The 15,968-nt window shown below is 46.1% G+C and overlaps 1 protein-coding gene across 2 annotated transcripts in view; it reads left to right on the top strand.

Annotated features, from left to right (window-relative positions):
* GRIN2A (glutamate ionotropic receptor NMDA type subunit 2A) overlaps positions 1–15,968 on the top strand; it is a 379,408-nt gene that overhangs the window by 306,708 nt on the left and 56,732 nt on the right. For both annotated transcript variants that reach the window (XM_032392269.1, XM_032392270.1), the window contains one exon: positions 6,270–6,430. In XM_032392269.1, coding sequence (XP_032248160.1) covers positions 6,270–6,430 — 161 coding nt within the window. The remainder of the gene's footprint in view (positions 1–6,269; positions 6,431–15,968) is intronic.

The raw sequence follows: 15,968 nt of genomic DNA, 5'->3' as shown, positions 1-15,968 counted from the left end.
CACCAAAGGAACAGAGAGACTTTTCATTCACATTGGCTCCTTTTACTCAGGCACATCCCCAGCCCTCCCTCGTGGGGCTGCGCCTCCCATATCAGAAAGGTGGAAGGGGTCGCACCTGCTGTCTCCATTCTCCGTTGGAATGTCGCGAGGGGTGGGGGGGCGGACTGTGAGTGGCTATTCAGAAAGGCACACGGAGGAAGAAAAGAGGTAAACTGGGTGCATCCTTCCATTGAAATCTTAGGTTCAGCAAACAAACCCTGACTTGCTAAGCTCAGCAGTGTGGGGATTGCTGCGCGGCCAAGATTGTCCGTCTTGTGTATGCGGATAATCGTCTCTCTTTATAAAATCGCACCAGCATGTCTTGCTGACATAAGTCTACGTATATTCTTTTGGCATTTATCAAAAAACTGTGCTGAATAGAAAATCAACCGTGAAAGGCCCTAACCGCTTATCTGTGCCATATGCTGTGCTTGAAAGAGGTACAGAGAAGGCCTGTCATCAGGGAGATGATGAGGGGCGGGGGCTGGGTTGGCCTCTCTCTGATGGCTTCCCACTGTGACTTCAGTAAATGCCAGTCTGCTTCCCCTGGCGACAGAGCCCTGGATCATCTGGCCCACCCCCATGTGTTCCCTCCCTCTTGCTCACGAGGCCCCCACCCCGCCACGTTCCTTCAGTATCCCAAGTGTCTTTCCACCACAGTGCTCTTACACTGGTTACGTGCTCTGCCTCATATGTTCTTCCCCATTATCCGTGGCTGGCTCCTCCTTGACTTTCAGGCCTTAGGGAAAATACCACCTCCTGGGAGAGGCCTTCCAGCCACCATGACGAACTTCGCAGCCTGAGTTTATACTCCCGTGAAACTTAAATTCTAGTAGAAAGAAACAGGCAACATGTGAGTAAACGTAAATGGGGAAGAACATTCCAGGCAGGAGCTGGTGTTATAAAGGAGGTAAGACTGATGAGATTAAAGGTGATGCTTAGGATAGAGTTAGCTGGCACTTTGGAGGTGCTCAGGACATACTTGTGTGTTGAGTGAGAAAAGTGTGGTGTGGAGGACACCGTGGGCGCCCCGTCTGGCTCTCCCTGGCATCCCCTTTCCAGCTATGTGCCCATCCCACGTTTGCTGTCAGAGGCTCCTACCAGGGATCTTCACAGGGTCATTACCTTGGGGTACTGGAACAGTAAAAGCCTGGAGATTTGAGTGCCCCCAGTCCCTTTAGTTACCTGTAACCAAGAACAAACCAGTGTGAGAGCCCAAAACCCCAGCCGCCCCATTGCATCCAGGCGGGGCCAACCCAGGGTACGCTTTACTCTCCGGAGCTCCCCGCAGGATCAGGTGGAAGGTGAGACTCTGCTCAGCAGCTGAGACTTTGTGGTGCTTTTATAGTCACAGAATCTGGCCCCACCTCCTCATTCCTCCCCATACATTTGGGAGAAGAGGTTGGACCAAGCATGAGAGGAGACAGCCATCGTGAACGTGCCTTGTAGCCTCCGGAGACCCCTCCGGCCACAAAGCGCCAGTCCCCGACTCTATCACACCGTGGGAGCCAAAATACAGAAACAGCTGGAGCATTGGGGGCCCCGTCCTCGGCGAAGGGTTTTTCAAGAAAGTAGTGGGCAGCTCATTTTGCTTTTTGTTGCTATTTTCAAAGGCAAGGGGAGAAAGCAATCACTTGCCACATAGTTTTGGATCTAAATAACATGACCGCTTGTGAGAAAACTAATTAGAACCACTAATAATTTGACCTTCTCTGACTCAGAGACACCTAGTAACAGATACCACATCCTCATGGGACACAGCTCGGCTTCCAAGCTCAGAGCATTAGTGGCAAGCAGATAGCTCTTTTAATTAAATGTTTGATACAATTAGATAAACAGCAAAATTCTTGGAGTAAATAAGCTAAATGCTCCCAGAAGATTAATAGCAGATACACCAAGAAAGTCTGCAAAAATAAAAATCTATATTGAATCAATTTATTTTAATACTGTACATGGTGGGCTTTTTTTCCCCCCTCTTCCTTTTTTTTTTTTTTTTTAAAATCACAATTACCTATGTAACAACTCAGGTTCACAATGCTTTTAAAGCATTTTGCAGTCTTAGTGCTTGCTGGGAAAAGCACCTTTGAAGCCCACAGTGTGCTCAGATGAGCTCAGCCTTCAATTATAAATAGGCAGATTCACGGGTAGATGTTCCCCTAGGAATGACTAAAGGAAAGTTGAAACGTTGGTGGGAAGCCTTTCCAACATGTTGGCAATCACGAGGGTAGCGGAGCTCCGTCCCTGGGAAGTAGGTTAATGTAGTGGGAAGAACAATGTCGTCTTCAGGGTCAGATGAACTTGCGTTCAGGTCTTGACCTTGCCATAAAATGGTCATGCGGCCTTCGATATGTCAGTATCCCCAAAGCTTAATTTCCTAATAAGAGTGGGGGCGGGTATTAATACCTTTCTGGCAAGGTTGATATGAGGCTTAGAAATAATCCTCACACGGTGCCTGGCACATGGTAGATAATCCTATTATAAGAGCTGCTCCCTCCTTCCACCCTCCTCCCTCCCCGCCTCCACTGCCCCTTCCCCTCCTCTTCATCACCCTCCTGCTCCTTCATGATCAGCATCACTGCCTGATGAGCCCATTCCTCACTTCCAGGGTCTCAAGTGCCACTGCACTGGTTGGCTTTTGTGATAATGGGGGGAATTCGGGAACTTTCCTTGGTAGAGGAGCCCAGGAACATGTCCCCGTGAAGTTGTGCTGTCTCTGAGCCCTGCGCCCATACTGCTGGGTGGTCACTGGCTGAACAGAGGCCTCTGAGCCTCCCCTCCCTCCTAAGGGCCACGGTTGTTTGATGCTGACCCCCGAAGCTTGCAGCCCACCAGCAGCGGGAGAAGACCGTACCTGAGGTACAGGGTTCCCAGGTGCCAATGTCCCTTATTTATAGCCACAGAAGATAGATATTTTTAATAAGTGTATGGTTGGGGTGTGTAAGAGGAATGAAGAAATGTCCTGGTCAGTTGCCATGTTTTCCCTAAACATTTTATGTCCCGTATTTTGCATCTCTCCTTCCTCCATCCAGAAGGGCTTGCCTTGAGAGAGAGAAGCCCCAGGGAGTTCTCCTGCCCCCAGGCATCATGATTGCATTGCTCTGTGGTCTTGCTGACCGTGGACCCCTCTGCATCACCCCTTCCTTTGCTCGAGCCCACATTTGTTTTTTTCTGTGTCCGCACGGAACCCTCTGGGAGAAAGTTGCACTAGAAATCATTCTGGTAAACTACATGGAATATGTCCTCAGTGGGAGGCCCTGGGATTTAAGAGATGAGCCGTGCTTGCCCCTAACTATTTTTCACACTGTAGGTCCTGGCTTTTTAGTGAGTCATGAAAATAATTTAACGGTCGTGACCATTAACAAAATAGAACAAAGCAGAGGACGTCAGAGTATATCACATGGAGGAAGAGTGCTCTCAGGTGGAATGCGTGTGCGTGTGGACGTGAAGAAATGTCCTGGTCCATGGACCATGTACTGAGAGTCCTGCTTTAAAAAGTGTGATCACCTTGACTCTAATGGGAAAGGTTCTTGGATCTCAGTGCTGGGCTGAATTTTGCGTGGGGGAGGGTACAGTCGAGGCCAGAGAAGTGTGGAAATTCATCCCTGAGGCTGATTATCCGTCTCCGTCACTGTGTAAAGCAGAGAGGTAGGGATGAAAGGAAATCTAAAGAGCTCCGTGGCTCCCCTGTAGCAGATGGAGAGTGAAGCAGAAGGCATTTGGTCCAGTGGGCCATGTCACTCGCCTCTGGAGAGTAGAGCAGCTTACTAATGCCTAGATTTATGAACAGCACCGATACCTCTGTCCCCAGAGTCGGGGCTGGTGCCGCCTCCTGTCTTGGTGATGAGTTGGGGCACTGCCTGCCACAGTAAGTGCAAAGAGCATTTTGCTGTTCGTGTGCACGCACGTGTGCGCGCACACACACACACACACGCAGTCTCCCAATGCAAGGCACCAGCAGGAGGATCTCATTTGGACCATGTATGGCCACTTCCCCCAAACTACTTATTACACAGCAGCATGCCTGATGTAGGGGACACAGTTTTCAACTGGAAATTTTAATTAACGGTGAAACGAAGTGTGAGTCTGGAAGAAAGAATGATGTTTTCAGTCCACCTGACTCGGGTAAACTCGGACTCCTTCTCCAGCAGTTCTGAGCTGCATGGAAGACAGGCTGGGCTGGAAGTGTGAGACATCTCTGGATCCTGGCCCTGGTCCCGCCGTGGATTTGCTGGGTGTCCTTCCCTTCTGTGGGTCTCAAGGTCCTCCCTCTAAAAGAGGAGGGGTTACTATTGACGGTCTGTGAGGAATGACAGGGTTCATGAGGACAGGCATATGTAGGATTGAATTCTGGGCTGCTACTTGCAAGCAGCGGGATCCTAAACAGGCCACGTAACCTCACTGAGCCTCGGTTTCTTCATCTGTAAAATGGAGCCTCTAAGATTAGCTACCTGGCAGATTCCTCATGAGGATGAAATGATGCAACATTTGTAAAGTCCTTGGCACAGTGCTGGCCCCAAGCAAGTCCTCAAAAAGTGCTGGTCATTATAGTTCCAGAATTTCGTATCTCGTGGAAAAATGAAACCCAGGGTACTTTTTTGCCCATGCTAATAGTAAAAATAAAAAGTAATAGTAATTAGTTCTGAGTGCTTACTCTGTTCCAGGCACTATTTTAATTACTTGATAAACTTTAACAATTTTAGAACTTCCCATTAACCCTACAAGGGAAGTACTGGTATGTTTTCCACTCTAGAGACAGGAAACAAATGGAGGCAGTGTGAAGTGCCTTATCTAAGGTCCCACAGTTCGTAAATGATAGAACCTGACTTTTTAACCTCTGAACCTGAGCTCACACTTGTACCTATTGCCCTGTGTGGACTCTAGATTTTATTTGTGTGTCTGGAACTCAGACCTAGTAATCTTGACTCCAAATCTGGTTGGGTTGCCCCAAACGCTAAAGTTGGGAACAGACAATATCGGTTAATCAGGGAAGAGAAGCAGAATATGGACATCGAACCCTTTTGGAGGCCTGAGAGCCGTGCAAGACATGGGCATCCCCACGAAGCTAATGGTTAGGAAGAACTTCAGCTCAAGAAATGTCATGGAGCCTGCCATGATGCCTGGAATATATTAGGCCCCCAATAAGTATTGGATGCATGCATGCATGAATGAATGGGTGAGTGGAGAATGAGTGCATGGAAACATACAGTCATTGTAGGGAAAGAAAAGTAATTTTCCCTCTACCCTTCTAGGTTCTTGGCTGAGACACCTCTGTAATAAAAGATTAACAGGAGAAAAATAAACAGAAGCTTAACAGCATGGATACCTTCTGTAGACATGGGGCATGCCCAGGAAAACCGAGTACCTCCCCGAAATGGCCCAAGCCACCAGCTTAAACACCCCCTCCAGCTAACCACAAAAGAGATGTTGGGAGCTGGGGTGGGGAGGCCAGTGATGGGAGGTTGTCAGGAAAAGCATAGTAAACAAGGGCGAGGTTATCATGCAGATTTAAGTTGGTGCCTTCAACACTGATAAGAGTTTCTAGAGTTTGAGTCATCTTCCTTTTCCAGGTGCTGAGAGGAAAACAGCCCTCTATGTAGAGCTTTCCCTTAAATGCCTCTTAGGAAAGGGTTAACTTCTCTTCAGAGCTTCTCCTGCGTCTGCTGTTTCTTAAAAATAACTAGCCTAAGAGGATCCTTATGCCAAAGAGGCATATTTCGGGGTGACACGTTCGGTTTCTCTTCATCATTTCCTGGGGGAGGTGACGGCAGTTGTCAGTGGGATTCAGAGGAGGGAGCGATTGGTGGGGAAAGCAGAAAATTTCACCAGAAGATAGATAAACGAGCTGAGTAAAGCAGTACCTTAATTCCAGCTCAGTTAGCGTCTCCCAAGCATGGCCTGCGTGCCCACTGTGAGGCTAATCTCTATAACAGCACTGAAAAAGTCAATCCAACAAGTGTCTCTCGCACACCCAGCCAGCCCCGTTGCTAGGCACTGGGGGACAGTGGGAACGAGACAGACACTGTTTCTAACCACCTAGAGCTCACAGGCTAGTGGCAGGTATGGTTAAATAAAAAAGGAAGCCCAGAAATGTATGGTTTTTCAGCTGTCCTGTGCTAAGGCATGCGAATGTTGAACCCCTGACACAAGACAGAATGGTGGCTGACTTCTCCTCCTTCTCTCTCTGTCTCTGCCCTGTCTGTCTGTCCGTCTCTCTCTCTTTCTCTCTCCAGTTTCAGAGACCTCACGACTATTCCCCACCTTTCCGATTTGGCACGGTGCCTAATGGCAGTACTGAGAGGAACATTCGTAATAACTACCCCTACATGCATCAGTACATGACCAAATTCAATCAGAAGGGAGTGGAGGATGCCTTGGTCAGCTTGAAAACAGGGTAAGGATGATGGGTTGCTTTCTTTTTTCTTTTTTTTTTTTTTCCCTCCGCAGGCCTGCCAGCCCATAAACCTCACAGAAAATGACTGTCTTTGTGCCTTGGTGCTTATCTGCCCTCAGCTCTGTATTTTCTGGAAAGCAGCTGCGGTTAAGATGAACCCCAGTTGAGGGCTGCTTTTGTGAATCTGATGAGCATCACAGGCTTCCTTCTGAGTTGCATTAAGGAAAAGCAAATCCAGGACGCTTTGAAATGCAGAGAACCAGAGGAGTTTCTTAAACCAATAAAGAACGTGGTCCAACTCCGTGGGATCTCTCAGCCAAAGAGAAAGATCTAAAGAGTTTGTTAGCTTATTTAAAGTGCTGAAAACAAGTGCTATAGATTATTCTCTGATTTTAGGTAGGAGTTTTTGGGGTGCAGCTTTGTGTGAAAGCTGACAGTATCACATTGACGAAGGAGAAAGGAAACGGGGAGAGAAAAGCAAGGTGAACTCAGTCTCTCTAAAGCTACAGCTAAGGTTCCTGTCTGCCTGTTGGCATTGCACAGCATAGCACTCCCGTGATAAGGAACTGTCTAGAAAAGATGGCACAGAGGCGAGGAGTTTAGGACATGAAGCTGGAGTGTACCTCTTCTCCCCACCCCCCACTGCTATTGTTTCTGACTTGGGGCAGATGCCTCATTGTTCTCAGCCTCACCTGTAAGATGGGACTCATAACAGGGCCTTCACAATGTCAGGGATGTGCGAAATGCATTTTTGGGAGGGTCCCGTTCAAAACGATTCTGTTTCTAAATGAAGTTCTTTCACGAAGGCAGTGTTGCTTATCCAGAAGACAAATTTCCGTGGGCCATGTGGGTCATCAGGGATTCTTGAGCGGTGAGACATGACTGTTGTAAGTTACCCTGGAACTTCATCTGCAGCCTCTTCCTCTCGCCTGTTCTGCAGGCCCACTGGGGCTGCTCCCTCGTGTCTGGTGGGGCAGACGGGCCCCCTCTAAACCCTCAAGCCCCATCCCTGTGTGCTTTCCAGGAGCTTTGGCTGGTAGCATTTTGTCTCTTCAGTCTCTGTGGAATCTCATCAGCACCTCAGCAGGGGCTCGAAAAGCCAAGCCCATGACTTATCCCAAACTCATCCACACTCTTCTCATTCTGGCTCGGGGTGATTTTTAAAAACGTTTTATTCGAGCGTAACACGAGGGCAGAAAGGATACACATATGAGGTATAGTGCCTGAGGACTTCGTACAAACTGACCATCCAGGTCCATTCTCAAGACGTAGCCAGTCCCCAGAAGGCCCACCACACCCTTTTCCAGTGGCCAGTCTCGCTTCTAAAGCTGTGGATTCTTTTGGCCTGTTGTTCTCACATGTAAATGAAATCACACTGGACATTTTCTTTTCTGTCTTCTTTCAGCTCAGCAGGTCTGTGTGTGACACTGTGGCGTGTCATTCTGGGCCTTCATTCTCATTGCTGTGGGAAATTTCAGGATGGGGACATGCCCCAAAGTCATCCATCTCTTCTCATCTTGGTGAACACTGGGGTAGTGTCCCATTTGGGGCTATGGCGGGGAGGGCTCCTAGGGGTATTCTCAGCCAGGTCTGTCCTTGCACAAGGGAGCACGTTGCTCTCGGTATGTACCTAAAACAGGAGTCGCCAAGCTATAGGATGCATGTATGTTGGATTTTAGTAGAGATCAGAAAATTCTGATGACTTTCCAGCTGAGCCCCAGATAGGGGCTTTGTTTGTTTCTTTCTGCATGGTCTTTTTATCAACATATACTATCACTTGGGACAGACGGTGAACGCAAACATGGATGACAATGGTTAGAAACAGCGGGTGAAGCCTAGCTCACCCCCTCTCCATCCATCTGTCACCCAGTGCACAAAATGTGTTGTTTTCTTTCTTTTCCCATTTTTTAAAAAACAATTCGAACAAAAAGGAGTTGGGAAATGGAAACAGTTCCTGGCCATAAATTGTACAAATTGTTTTCTGGAAGCCATATAAGAATTATGACATCCATCCCAGCAAACTTGGGCAGATGGCGGGCTTGCCCTATACTCAGTCTTCCGTGTGGGGGATGTTTTGTGCTGTTACTTTAAACTCAGAAACTAGAGCTGGAGAGGTAGGAGTCTTTTTTAAAGAAATAACTCTGCGGGCACCTAGGTGGCTCAGTCGGTTAAGCGTCTGCCTTCAGCTCAGGTCATGATCCCAGAGTCCCAGGATTGAGTCCGGCATCAGGCGCTCTGCTCAGCAGAGAGCCTGCTTCTCCTTCTCCCTCTGATCCTCTCCCTGCTTGTGTTCTCTCTCTCTCTCTTTTCTTTTTCCTGTTATACTTTTTTTAAATTTTATTTTGTTATGTTAGTCATCATACATTACATCATTAGTTTTTGATGTAGTGTTCCATGATTCATTGTTTGCGTATAACACCCAGTGTTCCATGCAGAACGTGCCCTCCTTAATACCCATCACCGGGCTAACCCATCCCCCCACCCCCCTCCCCTCTAGAACCCTCAGTTTGTTTCTCACCGAGTCCGTAGTCTCTCATGGTTCGTCTCCTCCTCCAATTTCCGCCCTTCATTTTTCCCTTCCTACTATCTTCTTTTTTTTTTTTTAACATATAATGTATTATTTGTTTCAGAGGTACAGGTCTGTAATCTCTCTCTCTCTCTCTCAAATAAATAAATAAAATCTTTAAAAAAAAGAAAAAAGGAAGAAAGAAAGAAAGAACTCCCCACTCCCGTAAGAGTGAGGGCTTGGCTATGCTCATTACAGGAGGTTCAGTTTCAGTGGAGTTGAGGTTGGGAGAAACCACTTACAGGAGGTTCAGTTTCAGTGGAGTTGAGGTTGGGAAAAACCACTTACAGTTTAACAAGCTGCTTGGTTAATTATTTAAGTTAATTAAATTAAATTTTGAATAGAGAGCACATTTACATAATTCAAAATCAAAAAGTATTGTGTGAAAAGATAAATAGTGAAGAACCTTGTTCCCACACTGTTTCTCTTCTGCCTGGTACCCCCCACAGGGGCCACATTTCCTGAGTGCCCTCTGTCCCTCCAGATCAACCAGTGCATAACTAAAAGACTTCTGCAGTTCCTTTTTTGAAAACATTCATTATTTTTTTTTATATTGGTCTGTTGGTCTTTTTCTTACTAATTTATATATTGGAGAAATAAGCCCTTTGTTTGTGGTATGGTTACAAATGGTGTTCCCAGCTTTCTTATCTTTTGAGCGTCCAGATGGTATTATTTTTCCATGCCGATTTTTTTTTTTTACAGTCAAATTTATCAGTCTTTTTTTAAGGCTTCTTGATTCTGAGTCGTAATTCAAAAGTCCTTCTTCACTCCAAAGGCAGAAAGTTACTTTCTCATGTTTTCTTCTATTCTGGTGGCAGTTTTCACGTTTGGACTTCCTCTTGGGGGATAGAGTGAGCCATGACTCCAACCCCCGAGTGATTATGGGAAGCAAAATGCCACCACAGAACCACCCCGAGATCTGACCAACTCCATGTGGGTCATGTCTTCTCTTCCTCCTCCTCCAAGACTTCTGTCCTTCAAGTGTCTACGTCACCTTGCTTCTGATCTTTTCCTTCCTTCTCATACCTTGCTTGCTTTTTACGTTTTTCATCATGAAATAGGTTATTTTAAAACATGATGCATAGCATGAAATAATTTCACAAGAGTGAATATCATGGGGATATATTGTTGAAGGAGTAATAATAACAAAATGAACTCCTCACGTACCCACCACCCAGCTTTAAAAATATAGTCATTCCGCTCCTTCGTCATAGCATCTCTAGAAGTTTCCATCCCTCTGGAAGGTAGAGAGAAGAGCCCTATCCTATGCACCCCTGAATTGTTAAACTGGAGGACATTCCCTTTATGGGGCCCCCAGGACCCTAGAATCCAGTAATCCCTGGCTTAGAAAACCCAGAGCATCTAGCTCAGCTGCTCGGTCCTGCCTGGGTGCACATGGGTCTGTGGCATCTGCTGTTCAATGAAGACGTGGGCATGTACACCAGGGTCAGTGGATGAGGAGGCTCCTTTATGGAGCCTGGAAGGGCCTAGAACACAAGTGAGGCCTTGGATTATGGTTAAGAGTCCCAGCTTGGTCTCCATCCAGGTTCTGTCATTAGCAAGCCGTGGCCTTGGGTCAGTCATATCATGTCTCTGAGTCTCAGTTTCCCATCTAAAAAGCGAAAACACTGAATTCTTTAGTCTCTGAAATGGTTCTGATATTCTCTTATTTGTGTCAAACACTTCATTTAGAACTTTCCAAAAATACAGAATCCAGACAAGCCATGTATATAAACACTGTCAGTTAGCAGGAAGGATGTAGAATAACTCTTCAAAGCTGGGGGGTCTCCAGGCCTCGCCCATGAGCCAACCCCACCTGAATCACATGGTTACGCATTAGATGCAAGTTCTGGGTCCAACACAGGATCTTCTCTCCAGTGCTAGAGCCTGTGAGTCTGCATTTCAACAAGCATCCTCCTGCTTCAGGGATTTCGATCCATGCCGAACTTTGAGAACTACTGTTCTAAAGGAGTTCCTTCCCTCAACACGTTTTATTAAGACAGCATATAAAAAGTAGACCAATCAATATAACCATGTAGCTTATCCCTGGGATCCATAATTGCTTTAAGAGCGTAAGTAGAGAGAAACTTGAAACTAAGTACAGTTTCATTGTTTATTGAAACTGAAGATAAATAGAGAGAAACCATCCCAGAAATGATAGGGCAAATCAATGAGAAAACAAGATTTGATGTGTGAACATCGACAGAGATAGGATTTTTCAGGAATAGGTCTATTGGGACGTGTGGGGCTCTCCTGAACCAAGGACGGACGAGTGGTTCGTGACCACAGCTTTCTAGACCAGGGTTTCTCGGAGTGTGGCCTGAGTCTGAGTCGGTAGGGGTGCTAAAAGAAAATGTGGGTTCCGGAGCCCCACTGAGCCAACAGAACCCGAGACTCCAGGGGCAGGGGCCAGGGCCGGGGAATCCTCAGGTGATTCTGAGGGGTGCTGATCCCACTTTTCAGAACATCTGCTCTAGAAGAGGGAGCTGAAGCTGAAATGAGTGGAGGCAGATTTAGATTTACAAATGCTCCATCATCAGAAGCTGATGTTCTCCAAGCAGTTTTGGCAAGTGGGCAAAAATGCAAGCCTAGCACTTAATGCCGGATTTAAATTAAACAATCAACATCCCCAGGACTCCAAAGAGCCTCATATTTCACGACACAGTGGGATGGTTTATGTTTATTTTAACTGATGTTCATGTTCAGTTATTTGTATATAAGTTTATGAAAAGTCCTAATTTCCTTTAGAAGCATCAGTCGTTAGCCCTCGGCCTCCCGGTTCCCTATCTATCTGATTTCGTTTCCAGCCCAGCAATGTTGGGAAACCGGCAGGCATCTTCCGGCTTCCCTTACGTTCAGTAGTCAGAGAGAAGAATTGGGAGCGAGGGTTGCCTTTTGACCCATAAGCATGTACTGCAAGGCTCGCATTGTGCTCAGTGGCGTATCTGTAAAAATAAACTGGAGAGTGGCTACAGCTACTTGCATGTGTCAGGACTGTGTTCGTGGTGCAGGTGGGCATTGAACCCCTATTCCAGAGCACAGAGTCTCCAAGCCGGTGGGGTCCGGGAATGCATGTTTTTATTAGCACTTCTGGTGACCCAGATACAGGTCATCCCTGGCTTTTAAGAGGTTCAGTAGTCACATACGGAGAGATGGTGTTCTGTCTGGAGCAGACAGGACAGGGAAGAGGAAGGGCATTTCGGGAGGAGGGCACAGAAGGAGCAAAGGCATGGAAGAAAGTTGGGGCATGTTCATTTGGAAGTGCCTTTGGGAAAGTGGCATCGCAAACCCATCTCATCTCTGCACCGATAGAAACCTAACAGTTTGTGAGATGCTTCATGTGCATAATCTCATTTAATCCTCACAGCACTCTCTCTCTCTCTTTTTTTTTAAAGATCCCTTTCTTTGTTTTAGAGAGAGAGAGCACAAGTGGGAGGGGAGAGGGAGAGAGAAACTCAAGCAGACTCCACACTGAGCGTGGAGCCCGACGCAGGGCTTGATCCTACTACCTGGAGATCATGACCTGAGCTGAAATCTACAGTTGGACGCTCAACCGACTGAGCCACCCACGTGCCCCTCCGCACAGCACTCTTATGAGCTGGGTACCATTATTATCTCTTTTAAGAGATGAAGAACCTGAGCTTAACTAAGTTACTCAAAAGTCTATTTAACTAAGTAACTACATTGTAGAATTATTAAGAATTATTACTGGGTTTGCCTCCCCACTTGGCAGTGGCAGCCAGGTGGTTGGGTGTAAGAGGTTAGAGCTCAGGGAAGAATTGGAGACTGAAGTTATCTATTATATATACGTGTGTGTGTATATATGCGTATTTAATACTGCATATGATATACATCTATTTTATACTATATATAGTATAGTATGTGTAGTCAGTATGTGACTGTCTGAGAGTTGAGGAGGTCACAGCATCCTCATTTCCATCCTCAAAAGAAACTGGTCTGGGGATGTGGAGATTGCCAAGGCAAAAGTAGACTGGGAAGGCATAAGGATCCTCCTTGATGGTTAGCTGCTAGGCAGAACATGTTCTTTCCAGGATGCCGTTTGGGCAGGTTTTATTCACTATATTTTATCAAGCACACAGAATCAAACTCAGAGGTTCATTTTCAGCTGCGGAGTTCGAGCGCAGGCATAGAATGAGGGTGTGGTGAGCCATTTTCCTAAGTGGGATAGCGTCATCTCCAGAGAAAATCAGAGAGACAGTGACGTGCTTCCTGAGATCCACCCCCACATTGCAAATAAAGCTTAAAAGTAATTGCTACCACATCACAGTGTTAGGAATTTTTTCCTTAATAAAAACTCAGGAAAGCACAGGCAGCTTTTTGTGTGAGTGCATGCGTGCGTGTGTGTGTGTGGTTGCAATTACTTCTTGTTAAACTCGATTAAAACTACACTAGTGGATTTTCAAGGCCACCCATAAAATGTCAAAAATAGGAACAAATGGGAGGGGAAGTGTAAAGTGGGGTTCCAATTCTGTAGACCCAGAGATGGAGAGAGGACAGAGAGAGATAAAAAGGATACAAAACTGAAATACACCAAAACATTATCAGAGATAATGCCAGATGATTATATGGTGTCCTTTTTATCCTTGTACATGGAACAAGTGTTTTTTTTTATCTTTTTTTTAAAAGATTTTATTTATTATTTATTTGAAAGAGAGAGAGAGAAAGCATGAGCACACAGAGGGAGAGGGAGAAGCAGGCTCCCCACTGAGCAGGGAGCCCGATGCAGGACTCGATCCCAGGACCCTGAGATCATGACCTGAGCTGAAGGCAGACACTTAACCGACTGAGCCACCCAGGCGCCCCATAGCAAATGTTCTGCAACCGAAGTGTCACTTGCAATTCTCAGAAAAAAAGTTTCTTCTGAACACCACACTTCATTTCCTCCTGGTGTTTGTCTCGTGTTCATACAGCTTACACACTGAATCAGGGTGCGCGCAAAATCCCTGCCTTGCTTTCCTCAGTTGAGCCTGTACCGTTTTGTTGGACTGTTTTCACATTTAATGACCAGGAGATATTTCACCAAGCGAGAGGAATATTAATTAATTTAACTGTCATTGCTCTGCATTTTCATTCTCCTTTGGCTGGCACTGGAGGCCCCTACAGGAAATAGCTTTTAGAAAGCTTGCTGATACCATTTTTGTAGACCAGTTTGTTGAGAACGCTGTCCTCCACCATCTCTTGGACATTTGCACCCTGAACAGTGTTGCTTTTCCTCCACTTTAAGGCATGTTTCTATCTGGCGGACAACACAATCCCTATAACTACTCGGCATTTTCTTTTTTCTTGAGCTACGCCGTAATTCAGAGCTCAGTGTATGATCCTCTATGAGCCGCTGCGGAGAGCTTATGTCCTATCTGCTTCCTGACTTTCCCTAAGGCCTTAGCCGCGAGCCTTAACTCATGAATTCCCTTAACTCAATCAGATTGTTTTATCCCTATGTTTAAACCTTATTCTGTTGCAATTGGAATAGGCTATGTGAATTGCTTTGGGAACTAAGCGAGGTATTTCTAAGTAACAGGTAACATTTATTGGGAGCTTACCTACATGCCAGGTAGTGTCCTGACTGTTTGGCCTGCACTATTTAAATCTCACAGCAATGCTATGAGAGAATGACTATCATGATTTTCCCATTAACAATGGAAGAAATAGGCACAGAGAGAGTGAGTAGCTTGTCCGGGTCACACGTGCTCCAGGGCCCATGCTTTGAGCTGCAAGTTAAAATAATAATTATGAACATTCCCGTAACACTGCCCAATTAGCCTGCTTTCTAATGGCCCACTATTGTCCAAAACCCAGAACCAAGTTTGTTCATACTTTAACCTTAAATATGTCTTTTGTTTCCCTTGAAAATCTTAATGCTGCTTTAAAAGGGGGCAGTATTTCTCCTTCCATTGAGATGGGGAGAAGAAAGGAACTCACGGACCCCTCAAAAAACAAACCCCCCCAAAAAAGGATGTATTTCTTATATTGGGATACATGTGGTTAGAAGTTCCTCCCCAAGACCACGAAGGGGCAAGAGCTCCCTGGCCAATTCCCTCTCCCGAGGGACTGCCTCTTCTTCCTGCCTGCTGAACTCACATGGAGACTTCGAACATATGATCTCATTTCATCCTGCTTTGACTCTGCCAAATAGGCCTTCCCTCATTTTACAGAAGAGCAAACCAAGGCTCAGGGAGTGGAGGCAACTCGTCCAAAGGTTAAGTGAGTGGGCAGAGCTGGCTTTCAAACTCAACCCGGCATCTCTTTCTCCCCCTAAGTGCTAACTCTCTGCTTGTCCGACAAGCGAACAGCTCTGGGAGAGTTGGACGCCTTTGCCATGAGGCAGGGGGGCTGGACCAGACAGGCAAGGGCTGGTGAGCTTCAGAGCTGGTCCTAGCACCCATGCCCTTCACCACTATGCTGTACTGTGTCTCGTTGCAAAATAAATTCTCACTGTAAAAAACCAAAAATAAGGAAAAATAAGCATCCCTTTGACCATGACCCAATCCCAAACCACAACCCCCCCACACACACACATACACACAGAGCCAGGTAGGCACTGTTATCTGTTGGGTATTACATGGCATTTCTCCTAAACCTTTGTTATATGCATTTGCGTATATATCTATGTCCACACATAATTATCAATTCATTCTGTGCGATGCTGTGAAACTCTGTGCAGAATATCACAGTTTGGTGTTCAATTAATAATACGTTTTGAAGAGTCTTCTGTATCCATAGGTCTGTTTTGCCTTCGTCCTCTTTGACTGCTGGGAAGAATCCTGTGGTATACATACATCACAGTCTGTTTGACCATTTCCCTTTGGGGGCTGCCGGTCATGTGGCTGTGTTAAAAATCCAGACGAGTTCTCTAGGCATGACTGCAAGAAGTAGAGTTTCTGAGTCAAAGTATTTATACACCTTCTTGAACATTAGTCTTATTCGGCTAATTGATTGATTTACTTATTTTCT

The sequence above is a fragment of the Phoca vitulina genome, unplaced genomic scaffold (assembly GCF_004348235.1).
Source record: "Phoca vitulina isolate PV1807 unplaced genomic scaffold, GSC_HSeal_1.0 scaffold66, whole genome shotgun sequence".
NCBI classification, from domain to species: Eukaryota; Metazoa; Chordata; class Mammalia; order Carnivora; family Phocidae; genus Phoca; species Phoca vitulina.
This window is presented reverse-complemented; position numbering and strand designations above follow the sequence as displayed.